We start from the raw sequence: 15,543 nt of genomic DNA on the forward strand, positions 1-15,543 counted from the left end.
CCACTCAGGGTTCGGTTTCCTGGGCATGAGCATTACTCTGTCCGCCTTCACACTCTGGCACTCCTGTAAACAGTCTGAGCACCGGTGACTCATCTGCACAGAGGATCTAATACGTCAGCTGATTAATCTATTGTTGCCCAAACCAGTTGGTGTGACGTGTCGGAGAAAGATCACAGAATCTGTCCTTGACTATTATAATGCAGACATTGTAGCCTCAGCCATTCATCAGAGAGAAACACCACCTGTGTTGTTATCAAATAGGTGTCAGTTCTGCTTTGCTATACTGCTTTGAATTGATGGCCTTTTATTGAGAAAAAAAAGATGACTTGTTAGGTCAATAGGCTAAAGCAGTGGTCCTTAAGGCACCTTTGGAAGTTTACTGCTGATTAAGATGAAAACAGCATACATCAGGAGAGAAGACGTTTAATATTTAAGAAGCTTCTGCAGTAATTAGGTATTTTTGTAAGCCAACCCAAAAGTTATCGTCAGACCTTGGCTTCGACTGATTGACTGGACTTCAAAGCAGCTTTCATTGGCCGACCGTCGGACTGACATGTAAAGCAACCAATCACAGCTCTTTTTGTTCAGCGTCGCGTTTGGGGCATGAGCATGTCCCTACAATAACAGACCGGAGTTTAAAGCTTTTGAAAAAGTCTATGCCGTAAACTTCACATACACTTCAGTTTAATGCTTCCAAAATAATCTTGAGAATAAAATTTCACGTAGGATAATCGTTAATGACGTCACGTGTTGCGTCCAATCAAAATTCAGCCTCCTGTACCGAAAGATCTCGCGATGATGCGCATGCGGATGCTTCCCAGAGTAAGTTTGACGCCAGACAAGACATCGGTTAGTTGGTTGGGAAATAAGATAGCGGCCCTTGGGGTGAGCTAATCTGAAAATCGGATAAAACTGATCAAAAATGACCAGTGAGTATATAAACGGATCGATCTTGGGTTCAGTATTGGCATATTTGGTCGCTGTCAGACTTAAATCAAGAGCTCTCACATCGGCCCATGGCGGATGAAACCGTTTCTTCCGGTGTCATGTTAATACGTTACTTAAAATAAAACGTACAAGTTAACATGTCTGTTTTCTACAGGGTTCAACAGATGGCATTATATGGATAATTATATTTATAAATTCGTAAAAAAGAAAGGAAAAAAAGGGTTGTGTTCGTATGCGTATTCATCTTTGCAAGAGTCCCCTTCAGTCAAAGCTGCAGAAACAATCGCTGGTATATAAAAATAATAATATATATTTCGTATAGAAGTTTATCTTTAAGTTATGCGTTCCACATAAAGGCATATTACTGGTAACGTATTGTTTAGAATGCACCCTCACAGAAAAGAAGAAAAAAAAAAAACACAAATGGGTCTCCCTCTCATATAGTAAGAATTGAGCTCAATTTGCATGAAAAAAAAAAAGCTTTTCAGATACCTAAACCTAGGCAAAAAGTGTATTTATATCTACCAATAATGCGTTTTAACACTGTATTTAAAACGCAATGATAATTGAGAGAAGTGAACTGGTTCAGTTCGGTAAATATTATTTCTTACGTGAACCATGACCTGAGTGTGTGGACGCTATTTGCATGCATCAAATTATACAGTAGGTTTTATTCTGTTAAATTGAGATTAAAACATCTTCAGATCAGATATTTATTTCAGCACGTGTCCTTTTTAGGGGGAAACCAGCGTGAACTTGCTCGCCAGAAAAATGCCAAGAAGCAAAATGATATGCACAAGGGCAAGAGAAATGACGATGGTTTATCTGCTGCTGCCCGAAAGCAGAGGTAACCGGCAATAGCAGACAGTAACAGAACTTGAGCTAGATGCAGCTTCTCTGGAAGAAGCACTCGTATATAGTCTGTTGTTTACTTTCTGTGAGTATGAGAAAGTGAAATGTGCAGCACTTTAAAATCTAGTGGGACACAATTAACTGGCATTATTCTTTTTCTCTTTTAGAGATGCTGAAATAATGCAACAGAAGCAAAAGAAGGCCTACGAAAAATCGGATCCTAAAGCCAAATAGTTATTAAACCGTCAACAAATCATCCGGACCATCTTAAGCCATCATTATTGTTGGTGGTGTGTTAGCCTGCATGTTTTCTTCCCTTTGTCTGGATTGAGCAGGGCCATTATTTGTATTGCACCAATTTGGAGACTTACTTCAGTGCACTGGCATCTCTTTTCTTGATCAGTATAACAGACCCAGCCATGTAAAAAACAATAATAACAGACCCAGCTCGGAAACTCATACTCTTGTATTTGTATTTTCCTTTAATTGTTGAATAAAAGTAGCTCAAATCAGTTTGTTGCTTTTTCTTTAAGAACATCAGAAAAATGGTTTCCAGACCTTTGATTTAAACTAAAATCTAAAACTTTTATTTAACACAATGTTAGAAAAATGTACATGAACATCCTTCCACACAATTACAACAAATACAAACATTTAAATAAACACTGAACCCTGAAGTGAATTGATCAATTGTAGGCAAATGCATAAATATACATTTGATCAGTGCTTAACACCAAGGACAAATATACGAAACATCAAAGAGGTCTAAAGTGGCTAACTTGATTCTTTAAAAAAAGGTTTTATTAACATATTTTACAATAGGAGCAATAATTTAAAAAGTTAGCTTTACTAGTTCAAAGGACTGACATTAAAAAAAAGTAAGACATTTAAACCAGATCTCGCTGCACGACTTAAACTCCACAGCAATTGCTGAACGTCTTCTTCCGTTTGTGAAGATTCAGATTCACCCGTGACTCTGACCTCCGCCCCAGTTTTGCATGTTTCTTTACTTCTCTGTGATGTTTCAGAAGACATTTTTAACCTCAAAAACACTGTATAGCTTTACTCTGTTTTAGAATGAGCAAGAACTGATGTGGCATCTTACCTTGCTAAATGTAAAACGGCCTCGATGACGTTCGTCCCCTCTTTAGCACTTGCCTCACAGAACAGGGCATTATAAGTCTGTCATGGACAGCAGCCATTAGGATTGACAAAATGGTGGTCATTACATTCTTCCCACATAAAATACAAGACACTAGACTCACCATAGCAAGCTTTTCTCCATGAAAAGAGCTCACACAGCTTCCCTCTGGCCTCTCTGTCCTCAAATCCACCTTGTTCCCTATTATACACATCGGGATGTCCTTATCGGTTGACTCCTTTAAGGGGAGAAATAGACTGCATTATTACTACGTAGTCTGAATCCTTATGAAATGTAAAAGTCACTAAAAATGTCATGATACCTGAATCTGTTCCACCCATTCACGAACATTCAGAAAGCTGCTCTCAGACGTGACGTCGTACAGTAGGAGCACTCCATGTGCTTTGCGGAAATATGACCTGGCAATGCTGCGAAACCTGCGGAAAAGAAAAAAATATTTAAAAAAAATGAATGTGCTTGCAAGTGAAGTATTGTTTACAAAAACAATAAGCAGCAAAATGGAGTAATGGCTGATGAAAAGTCAGCTTTACCAAGAAGGGAATAAATTCATAAACACTAAATTGTAGTAATATTTCACAATATTACCGTTTTAACAGTATTTTTGATCAAATAAATCCAGCCTGGGTGAGTCTTTTACCCCCCAAAATCATTACTGTTTAAAAGTTTGGGGTAAGTAAGATTTAATTATTTTACATTTAAAAGTTTACATTTAAGTTTACATTTAATTATATAAAATTAAGTCCTCAAAAGTATAAAAATGTTACAGATCAAGTAACAAGCAAAGAATCTAACATGTGACTTCACATGCAAACCCCAGGCCTGCATGCCTGCTAATATTCCATTATTTACTGTAAACATTTCCTGTTCGTTTATACACAAAGTGAGGAGCCAGAATGTATTTTCTGTGGCAACATGCTGTGGTACATTGATTAGGTTGGAACAGTCATTGTTAAACAGGACTCAAGGGATGGTCAGCTTTTTTTTGACGGTCTCATGTTCACCAACGATACAGGTATTTGATCAAATGCAGTAAAACATTAATATTGTGACATGTTGAAATACAGTGTCACATGATCCTTTAACAACAATTCTAATTTGCTGCTTTAAAAAAAATAAAACATCAATGTTGAAACAGTTGTGCTGTAATATGTGGGGAAACCATGATACGTTCTTTGCATTTGTTCAAAAAATCTTTAACATAAGCATCTTTAATGTCACTTGATCCATTTAATGTGAAAAAAAAGAAGCTCATTACTCTGCAGGAGACCTGTTACACATGTTGACTGATTTAGAGGTTACATAGGTAGAGTGACAGCGCACCACTAAAGAAAAGGAACAGAATGCAGCATCATGTTCATCATCATCTGAAGCCAAAATAAAAACAGAAACTAAAATTCTATTAAAAAAAGAAAAACATCCCTATTCATTAAACCTTTGAGAGCAAAGGGGCCCTCTGGTGGTTTATTGGGCCCCATGCACTGGGTATTGGTGGAGAATGTAGTATCTGTATATCTCTAGTTAATATGCATAATTTAACCATCCATGAACTTGGTTCTTAAATCAGTCATATGCTATATACCTCTATATGCTACATATACCTTTCCTGTCCGGCAGTGTCCCAGATCTGAAGGTTTGTTTTCTCTCCATCCACAAGCATCTTCTTGATTTGAAAATCAACACCTGCAAGAATTATTTTAGCAATTTAGATTCTATCATACTGTATTCATATGGTAACATTTAAGCACGTTCAAAAATAATGTGGCGTCATGTTCTCACCCAGAGTGGTTTGTATATCTCCTCTAAATTCGTTAAGACTCAGCCGTAGTAAAAAGCTGGATTTTCCCGACCCGGCATCCCCAGCCAGCACAAGACGATACACTGGAGACAGATCTTCTGTGTCATGCCAGTCTTCTTCAGTTTGCTAGATAATAAATGTACAGAGTCCATCACAGTGGTTCTCAAACTTTTTTTTAAACCATTTTTTAATAGTTTTACAGTTATTTACTAGGTAAGATTAATAATTGTGATTTTATGATGATTATTTTTCCACCGTTTTCTAGGCAATACAATATTTTAGAGCTTGCAATAACTAGAAAAATGTATACTCATAATGTATAAAATTACTCTTATAACTATTTATTAGTTTGTAGTTTTTATTTTTGTAAGATTTTGCCAGAAAGTTTTTAAAAGGTTGATTCCAAGAACCGGCATGCATTTACATAATTTATAACTAATAAATAGTTATAAGAGTAATTTTACTAAGATGTTTAAAACTAGGGAGTAAGCAAGAGCAGCAAGAACTACCTTGACAGGAAAAGCCGATAAGCGCCGCCGAAGTGAGGATATTGAGCCAACTGTGCTACGAGCTACAGATCCCAAAGCTTCAGACTTCAGCTCCGACACCTACAAAAAGAGTTGTTTAAACGAGAAATTATACAGATACACAAATACAGTGAAAACTAGAGAAACCTGAAAACGTACCTCCAGTTCCGATGGAATAGAAGAGTAACTATGATGCACAGTCTCCACTGAATTATGGCTGTCGTCACTGTCATAATTGAGGCCTGACATCGGCTCAGTGTCTATCTGAAGGGAAACGCCACTGTCCAAATACTTATCTGCCCAGCACTTGACCAGGGACATCGTATCCTCTTCATTAGTAAAACTTTTTTTTTAAAGTTAAAAAAATATATATATTTTAGTCAAATGTCATCCATTGGAAAACATGAAATAGCACGCGCGCACACACACACACACACACACACACACTCACACAATACGTATAATATATGTGAAACACACAGGCCTAAACAAAGCATCTTGAATGTTTACTCTGTATTTGTTGCACTTGTACCTTGACAGAAAAATATACTGAGCAAACATTAGTTGGCATAATTACCCGCTCTGATTCATTGTACTCTGTCGAAGGGGTTTCATCTTCCTGGGAGGAATTTCATTTTTTGGTGAGAGCTACAGAAGAGCAAACATTTTAATGAGGATAGTTATTGTGTACATTAAAATGCCTTCCAGAAATTATGCTGATTTCCTTTATGATGGAAATCCAAATATTTGGTTATAACGAAAGCCGTACCAACTCAAATTAAATAGCTACCCGTCTTTTTGTAGAGGAACTATCCTGGCTCAGAGCAGAGCGTAACCCATCATTACTGTCATACAACGATTTGTTCACTTCCCTGATGTTGAGGGAAAAAATACATACCTTTCATATCCAAGCAAGAAATCCATTTCTTCAATAGAATATTTTCATTCATTTGAGCATTACAGAGAACAACTGAATCAACTTACTGGAGCATTTCTATTTGGCTAGAATAAGACTGGTACTCCATCACCATCTTCTTAAGGTCATCACTTTCTCTGAGAAGAAAATCACAAGGAACCAATGGCAGAATTAAATTTCTTTACATACACAAATCCTGCTTAAAAGGTATACTGAACTGGCTTAAAAAAAAAAGAAAAGAAGAAGAATTATACTGTTGTCTGAGGTCAACTAATGACGTTTGTGTGGTTTTTACATTCAAAAACGTAAGTAATTTACCATTTTCTACACTAGTTTTGAGGCTCTCCTGAACACTGGGTTTTGATGGGTGTGACGCACTGAAGACTTGAAAGTAAACGCCCATGGCTAGGATTGGATAAGCTTTGCATATTTAATGAACTTCAGCTCCTCTGTCAGTTCAGATCACATGAGGGAGGGATTGTTTTGAAAGCTGCAACCGGAATGATTCTCATTCTATCAAACAAACACAATGATTCATTTCTCATCCACCTGCGATTGATTGGAAAATTATTTCTGTATTACTTGGCCCACCCGATCGGTGGATACAAGCGCACACGCCCAGATCAAGAAAGGAATATTATTTCACTATTTGAGATTCACCGGCCTGCCAACAGACTTGTGTTTTGGTAGGTCTGGAATACACAGCCCCAGGACTATTATTACATATTTAAAAAAAAATACATTTTACTCACATAAGTTTGTTGCACAATTGCTGTCAGATCCAATATAGAAGGCACAATATTGTGTCTGCAAATCCAGCACCTGAGACTTGTTCACAAACGATTCCGCAGTGAAAAGAAGCGAACACATGTACAATGTCTTCCCCACGTGAGCTGGAACTTTATTAAAATAAATGAAGTATCACACATTTCTAATATTATGATCTGAAGGAAGCTTATGCAGCGACTGTTTAATGTATCTTTGTGTAATGTATAATATAAATCGACAGTTTCACAGGTAATGATAATGACCAAGCTGCATGTTTATTATGCTCCGTGCCCAGATAGAAAAAGTGGATTCATGAAGATTTTAATTCATTTCATAAACCTTGATGATCGCCCATTTGTTAAACTTTTCCGACAACGTTAGGTCGTCTCACCTGACAACCGTGACAATCTCCTTCTAGTGCCGCTCATGCAGGCTCAGCTCAGGTGCCGCTCGCGTGCACAGCCACGTAAACAGTTTGCCCTTCCCCCACTGACTTCCACTTTCGGACGGGTGCCCAAATGTTAGTGAATGAGGCTTTGTGATTTTTATTTTTTTGTATCTAGGCCTACGTGAAATTCTGCATCATTGTACCAATTTTTATTTTTTCACCTTGGAAGGGCAACGTGAGTTGAGAAGGGCATATGGGAAACCCCTCTGCACGTCCTGCGATCAATATCTTAACATTAATCAATATCTTGCGATCTTCTTCAGCATATTTATTGCTGCTGACTAGCGTGATCCGAACACCTCCATGAGTCGGTGGGCAGAGCTACTGAATTAGATGTGCTTATTATTCTGTAGAGGCAGTGTTTCATCACTCGATGACATAAGAAAGAAGCACACGATAGTTGTCTGGTGTCTATAAACTTACAGGATACTCCTATATTACCATGACCTTTTATTTTATATATACATCTCAAGGGAAAGTTGATTTCTCAATTTATCACCCCTTTAAATGAATTGAAGCCGTAGTGATTTCACCTCTCGTGTTGGAGTTTCTGGTCAGTGAAGGCATTCTTCAATCTGTCCAACTCAACCTGGAGAATTGAGACGTTCATCTTGGCTTTCATAAGAGAACTCCTCAGCTCCTCATTCTCCTGCAAAGAAACCGAAATAAAAGCTGTAGAAGTCACAAATATCTTGGTATTTAGGGTGCCAACATTTTGCAAATACACAATAAGGGAAAATCTGCCCCACCAAATTCAGAGAGATTGGGTGTGGGATAAAATAAAAAAATAAAAAATGCAGTGGATAAACTGGTGTCTCTAACAAAGTTTATAATTTGATCACATTTAAAAAGGGCCCGTTTGTTCAAATAGTTTTGATTTAAAGTGTGAATCACTCATTTGACTTCGAGAAGTCATTTCTATGGCCTCACGTGATAGTTCTGTCTCAAATCTACAAAAATATATTTTGAAGAACATTGGAAACAACAATGTTGGAAACAACTAAATTGGACACTGACCTTCATTTTATGTGAAAAAATTGATAAATCTTGTCTCTTTTATTCACAGAAATCATTTTCCGAATAAAGTGATGGTAAGAATTTATTTTTGGGTGAACTATCAGTTTAAGTGAAAATTGGCAGACTTTACCTCCTTATCTTAGTTCTTCTTCTTCTTTTCTTTTTTTTACAGTGCATGTGATCGTAATGGGGGTCTGATTCATACCTGCATCAGATCTCTAATCTGCGCTCTCAATTTGGTGGCATCTTCTCTGGGGCTGTTTAACTTTGCCTCCTCTTGATATTGCTAAAATTAGAGAATGCAAGTTACACACAAAAATAGACAAACCCACAAGCATTCAGTGAGAATCCTACATTATTTTCTCACCTTTGTGAGCCTCTCTATTGTTGTTTGCAGGTCTGCCAGCTCATTCTCATGCTTGATTTGGAGCATAGCAATGGATTCATCCAATTTCTTCTGCTCCTGTGTGCATGAAACCCAAGAAGAGTCTAAGCCTAATAAAGAGGCATTTACAAGCTCTCATAGAGAAGCCTTTGTGCGCACAGTCAGGCTGGCTTTCCTGTTAAAAGCAGTTCACTGGGCTACAAGAATAAAGGTAAACCACTGAGCAAGAAGCTGAAACTGCAATCCGTCTTTTCCACTTAGCAAGACAGAATTAACGTACACATTTGCATGTATGAACCATTATCGTTGCCTAATGGTGATAATACACGGGGTAGCTTATTGAGCAATGTTGCCGTCAACAGAGACACAGGACCCACGACCAAAGTATCCAGATATAAATTTATTGCAGTCTCAATAGGAAAGTGACCCAACATCACTCTGCAACATTGCTTAAAGTTGCCCCATGTATTATCACCTTTACAGTTTTTATTTTAGACCTGACATGATTGTTTTTGCAGGAAATTATACCAGAGCTCTCAAAATCAATGCATTATAAATATTAAAAGGAGCATCTGTTTTTTGGCTGCACTACAGCGTATGATCACACCATAATTCATTCACCACCATAATGTGTGAGCAACATGTATGTACATGATGGTTTGACAGAATAATGTTTATGCATGGTTTTTGAAAAAAAAAAAAAAAAAGTTTTAAAATGAAGGCCTCATAATAGATACGAGTCCACAATACTTTTGACTAATGGGTGATATTGCCTAGAGTTTTTGCGGAGTTCAGTCTGCTAATCAACATTTAAGCACTCAACATCCTGTCGGTATGACGGACACACACCTCAAAACTGCTTCAGACAGTGTGCGGGCCACATTAAGTTCTTTCGCGCTTGACCAGACAAGAACACACAAAAGTATGTCAAAATGCTCACTTTGTCAACTATTCTCGCAAGCACAGTCTTAAATTACTTAAAGTATTAAATCGCTGTAAAGAGTTGCGAGGCAATGAGATATACGTGACAGATCAGTGTCATGTGCTGCTGTGATGTCCGTCATTAGTGTAAATAAAATAAAAACAGAAGAAAAAAAAAGTCACTCATTGCTCTTGACTGAATAAGATTTAATCAATATTTAAAATAAAAATGTATGCAGTGACGATAAGCTTTATCATCAGTCTACAATAATTTGGAGATTAACTGAAATTACTACAATACAAAAATATTTAAAACTTTAAATCATCCAATTCACTAATCTCACCTAACATGAATTGAATGACAGCACTAGTACATATATCACAACGCACGTACGCAAAGAGTTGTCATATTTGGAAATAGAGAAGTTGCTTCTGCTGCTCCCGCGTCTGGTGTTACTGTGCGTTCACACCGCCACCGGCGAGAGCATTAAATCGCTCTGGCCGCCCTGCCAATGACGCTGTTGAAAGATTTGTGGACGCACTGCCGCTCTGACATGAATCGAATGCTTGGTCTTTTTTTAAACTGTATTTAAAGGGGCCGCAAAGCAGACAAGCATGTTGATTGGCAGTCGGACCACAAATAGGGTATACATTAACCTCATGAAATTGTTTAAATGTGAAAGTAAGAATTAATTGAATTCCCGAAAAAAAAAAAAAAAAAAAAAAAAAAAAAAAGCGTTCTCGCGCCTATAAAAGTGTTGCATGCCTTCTTAAAAAAAAAAAAATACACATCACTATGAATGATCACGTCATAAATTATAGGGAAACCCGGACAGCAATGATCAACTTCTCGTCCATTTGGCTTGGGAACGAATGTGGTCGGAACCAAAGCTTACAGGCCTGCGTTCTCTGGATCTCTCTCAAGCGGAGCACTTCTACATTCCAATTGGTTGCCGCTGAACCGCATCACAGCTCCTTAAGTTAAGCTGATTTCAACTCTCCTCGAGGCCCGAAATGTCCACGACACTCCACTCTCGCCGGAGCTCACCGCCGACTCCCATTGAAAACTAATGACTTCCGGCCACCACGCTCTCGCCGCCGGCGGTGTGAACGCACAGTTAGGGGCTTAGGTTAGTTGTCACAACGAGTGAGAAAGATTGACAGAGCAGCTAAATCTAAAGTGGCTTACATTTTCAGAGGGCAAGAGTGATTTGATGTTGTAAAAGTAATGCAGAGATGGCGTTTTTATTACTCAACAGGTCAGTACAGTATTTTATAGAACGGGTAAATTGCCATATGTAGCTCTCTAAAAAAGTTCATTGTAAAGCATTATGCAGGCTTGTTAATCTGCAGTCACGCAGAGGTGAAAAACCACCAAAACAATGTTTTTATGCAAACTGCATGCAGTTGTTTAACCACTAGACAACCACAAATAGCAGTGTAGCTTTAAAAGGTTCAACACGTTTAAATATCATTAAGAATTCAGAAAAGCATGGTCTACTTTTCCATTAATCTGCATGTTAAATGTTACATTATTAATTTTCAAACTAATGCACATGTTAGCCTGACAAGCCAGACCCACATCAAGATGTTTGGTCTGGAAACTCACCATAGACAGGGCTCAATCCGAGGGCGGATAAACGGTTGTCTCTCAAACTCCCTCTGCACGCGATAGGATAGCGCTACACCAACCAGAGCAACGAAGGTGAAACGGAGCTTGTTGATAGATTAAACATTCACTGTATCCGGTCAGCAAAACTCTGAACACATCTTCCCTTTTTAAGAATGACTTCAGTGCCGTTCTTTTCTCAGAGAAAAGCATAACTCCAAGTCTTCCAGAGTCGCGGTCAAAGCTGATTCGAAAGACCGCCGTTCGCCAGTTTCTGTGTTTACTAGAAGCATGCAAACGCAACTCGGCCGTCGTCATTATGGCCCTGCCCACCGACTCTATACATGATGTGATTGGTCCGGCAAGAGTTAGGGGAACACAGCTCAGAAGGGTATTGAGAGTTCCTAGACGACACTTGCGGGCAGATTAAATTTGCTGCCACTAGGGTGCGTCTAGATTTCTAGGCTACATACATGTGGCAATTCATATAATATGAATTGTATAATATAATAATAGCAGCAGCATATCAAACTTGTCTTGTCTGCTTACCTCTTCTCTGACCCTTTCTTCTGTGCGGGCCAGTTGCTGCTGCAAGTCCTCCTCCATCTCTTCTAACTGACTGCTGGTCAGTTCCTCTGTCCTGTTGACATCAAAATGCACAGCCTGAAATTTTTGAACCAAATAGCAACTTAAAAGTCTTTCTCCAGAAAGCTGTTTGAAACAACCGGTCTTGGATGCATTAAAGGGTATACTAAAATCAAGTGCAACAACATCCAGACCTCAAAAGTAACGTCCCCCAAGGAGCTACTACTGGAGAGATGAATTACTCCTTCAAGCTACACGGTCTAATCACAATCATCAAGTGGGTGCAGTTGAGCAAACGTCTGACGAAAGGGAAGGGAGGAATGAGGCAGGACTCTTGAGAACACAAGCTACAACTGTATGGTGGACCTGTAGTGAAGCAAACAGCCTTGCGCTAAACACACAGTAAAAGGCCTGAACTTTGTTTCACTGTGAAAACAGAGCACTCAAACTGTGTCCACACCTACAGAGCCACATAAATAGACATTCTTGAGAAATACAAGCTTAGTAACTCTACACGAATTTTCAATTTCCTCCTTCCTTGGGAAAGCTTTTCTTCATTTTAATAAATGTAAGAACTTCCTTGATGACAAAATGGCCAGTGCTTCTGTCCACCATACAGTGTACTAAATGGGAAGTTCACAATTATATTAATGTGAATTCATTAATCTAAAGAAACTCGTTTCCACCAAAAAAAAAAAAAAGATAATTGCGACTTTTCACAATTGCGATTTCTCGCCAAGTTATAAAGTCAGATTTGAGATATAAATTTGCAATTGTGAGAAGAAAAAAAATCCCCTCAGAATAGGACTTTGCAAGAAAGTCAGATTTACAAGATATAAACGTGCAATTGAGTTAAGATCACGCAATTGTGAGAATTCAAATCGCAATTATCTTTTAAATAGTTTTATTCCATATTAATCTGACATGAAACACTTCAATCTTCTTGTACTTACAATTTTGTACTGGTGTTTAAATTCTGTGATCATTTCACTCCCACCAATCCCACTAGAAAGCCTCAGAAAACTCCCAAAGGGCCACAAAATGACAAATTAAAATGCTAAAGAAAAAAAGTCCTTCAAACATATAAAGGTGCATGAAATTGTATCAAGGTTCAACTACGATTGTCCTTCATAATATCTCAGCAGAACTGGGAACTCTTTGGCAATGACACTCAATTTGAAAGGGCCAAAGCACCTGTTGTAAAACATGTTAGAATCAGCACAGCATCCAGCTGAATCCTGGAAATAACCTCTCACCTTCGAAGACTGGTCTCGAGTTGTTCACTCTCCATCCGGTGCTCTTTGCTCTCAGCCACAAAGGCCTTGATGAGATCTTCATATTGCTGCAGTAACAGCTCATCTGATGTGGAGTGGATTTGTTCATACAACTCACTCAGTGCATCCCACTGCCTGCAGACACAAGAATGAAGTGAGAACAGCAAAACAATACACAAGGACTGGATGAGCGCATCTCATTTGAATTGATGAATCCAGTTGTCAAGACAGGTATTGGTTATTAAATGTATAGGAACAAAAAAAAAAAAAAAAAAAAAAAAAAAAAAATACATATTGTGAGTGTTACTTAGCTAAATGGGCAGATACCATAGACTTGTTTTTACAGCACGTTATGAATGGGGGACTGAGGAGGACAAATTACAGTTCAAAACTGAGGATTCCCATCTTTTATCCTTGTATAGCCTCCAAACACTGAGCAAATGTCATATTTAGGCATAAATATAGTTGGATTTTCTGCTATAGTCTATCAATTCCCACCACTGTAATTACAACAACAAAAAGTAATCATGTAAAATATATTACTGTAATACAATGCAATACATAATTTTACAGTCTTTAGAAGTAGTTTTTACAAACGAAACCTGGTTACGTACACACACACACACACACACACACACACACACACACACGAGAACTTGACCTACCTTAAAAACTAGTTTAAAACGCAATTATATCGTCGCGGCCATCCTAATGACCCAAGTAAAAGTTAAGCAAAACAAGTGAACCTGAACGTCACAAGTCAAAACAGAAGCCTACCTTCCCAAATAAAAGGCCACATCTCCGTCTAACGTGTTTTCAAACTCATCCCAAGCGCTTCTCTGACTTTGCAAACAGTTTCCCAACGAGGCCAGATTGAGGGCTTCAGAAACTTCATGAAAGCTAGACGAGAAATCGTTAAAATTAATGTATCCGTCTCCATCCAGGTCGAACTTGTTGAATAAAGTCCTGATCTCGTCTGAGGGGACGTTAAGCTCTCGGCAAACATTGGTGAAGTCCTCGTATTCGACCCTTCCTGACTTATTCCCATCACATGCTGCGAAAAGTCTCCGGAGGTCCGTTTGGTTCATTTTTTTCACTTCAACGCTTATCCAAAACACACCTGTGTGCAACGACAACGCTCCAAATAACCCACGTGAAAGTGAAAACAAGACGAAAAGAAAATAGGAAAGTGTGAAGAGGATGAATGAGCGTTAACATGTAGCCCACATCGCCAACAGGTGCGCGCACGGATACCTCGCGCTGATTCTGAAACTAGAGGTTGATGAAGGAAGAAGGCATGAGTGATTGGATGATCGCTCATTATCTCGCCTGTAACAAGTTAAACTCGAGTTAGTGTGTCATTGGATAGCTGTGGAGGTAGGCGTGCTGTAAAGGTGTACAACAAAGAACCAGCCCATATTTACATCTAGTGTGCCCAAAACTAAAACCAGCAACCTGTAACCCGGGAGAACACTAAACAACATTTGATATGTTAATTTATGCTTTTCATTAAACAAAGAAGAATAGCCAATAGTATATATTATATATTATGCAATATAGGCTTTAATGATAAGACAGAAAATGATCATTATAATACTATGAGATAGGAGATACGGAATTTCATAGTCTTTACTTATACTTTTACTTCGCCACGTAATTATTTTCTAATAGAAAAGGTGCACATTATACTATATATATAATATATATATATATATATATATATATATATATATATATATATATATATATATATATATATATATATATATATATATATATATATATATATAAGTATGCATTATACAATAAAATGATCTAAAATAAATTCTAAAATCAAAATGACATTTTGAAAATGACAGAAATGCGGTCATGTTGTTGTTCCGTCGCGCGCCAGACGCCAGTGCGCGCATTGTCGCTTGTACTTTAATATTTCCCTTACAGGTGTGACTGTTCTTTATCTGCTGGTGGACATTTGCCTTCCTTTGTTTGGTAATGTCCACGCCACATTGCTACACTCATTTTCCACACATTTTCTCTGAATCCGCAGACTGATTTAAAAAAACAGGTAAAACAACCAAAAAGTAAATAAATAGGCATCCTAGGGGGCGAAAATCCTTACTGAAATTGAATTATTTTTCATTGTCTATGTAGCCGTGTCATTCTGCAAACATGACACCGCACCTTAACCTAACTTAAGTGTTTACTTGAGCCAGTCATAGTTAACTTTAGCTTGCGTCAAATAACACGCGCGCATAAAGGGCATTACCTAAAGGAACTTCATTATTTACATAACTGGATATGAGTGTCGTGTTGTAACTATGTCATCTATTATTGAC

At 38.0% G+C, this 15,543-nt stretch overlaps 2 protein-coding genes across 3 annotated transcripts; one reads left to right on the top strand and one right to left on the bottom strand.

The window, feature by feature from the left end:
- Positions 1-696: 696 nt before the first annotated feature.
- Positions 697-2,313, top strand: serf2a (small EDRK-rich factor 2a). 2 transcript variants are annotated; one of them, XM_067418947.1, is made up of 3 exons: positions 697-822; positions 1,687-1,795; positions 1,968-2,313. In XM_067418947.1, exons 1-3 carry the CDS (start codon positions 738-740, stop codon positions 2,032-2,034), a joined length of 261 nt encoding a protein of 86 aa, XP_067275048.1. In that variant the 5' UTR covers positions 697-737; the 3' UTR covers positions 2,035-2,313. The 2 variants fall into 2 exon arrangements, with proteins under 2 accessions (XP_067275048.1, XP_067275049.1); XM_067418948.1 differs by having other exon boundaries at positions 784-929.
- A 270-nt stretch (positions 2,314-2,583) lies between these two features.
- rasef2 (RAS and EF-hand domain containing 2) lies at positions 2,584-14,491 on the bottom strand. Its single transcript, XM_067418946.1, has 17 exons — positions 13,985-14,491; positions 13,190-13,342; positions 11,898-11,988; positions 8,801-8,896; positions 8,639-8,719; positions 7,950-8,065; positions 6,269-6,337; positions 6,075-6,156; positions 5,862-5,932; positions 5,444-5,627; positions 5,267-5,365; positions 4,739-4,883; positions 4,561-4,642; positions 3,264-3,378; positions 3,066-3,179; positions 2,906-2,982; positions 2,584-2,814 (listed from the first exon to the last, which is right to left on the bottom strand). Exons 1-17 carry the CDS (start codon positions 14,293-14,295, stop codon positions 2,712-2,714), a joined length of 1,989 nt encoding a protein of 662 aa, XP_067275047.1. The 5' UTR covers positions 14,296-14,491; the 3' UTR covers positions 2,584-2,711.
- Positions 14,492-15,543: the final 1,052 nt, after the last annotated feature.

Source organism: Pseudorasbora parva, chromosome 16 (genome assembly GCF_024679245.1).
Source record: "Pseudorasbora parva isolate DD20220531a chromosome 16, ASM2467924v1, whole genome shotgun sequence".
Lineage (NCBI taxonomy): Eukaryota > Metazoa > Chordata > Actinopteri > Cypriniformes > Gobionidae > Pseudorasbora > Pseudorasbora parva.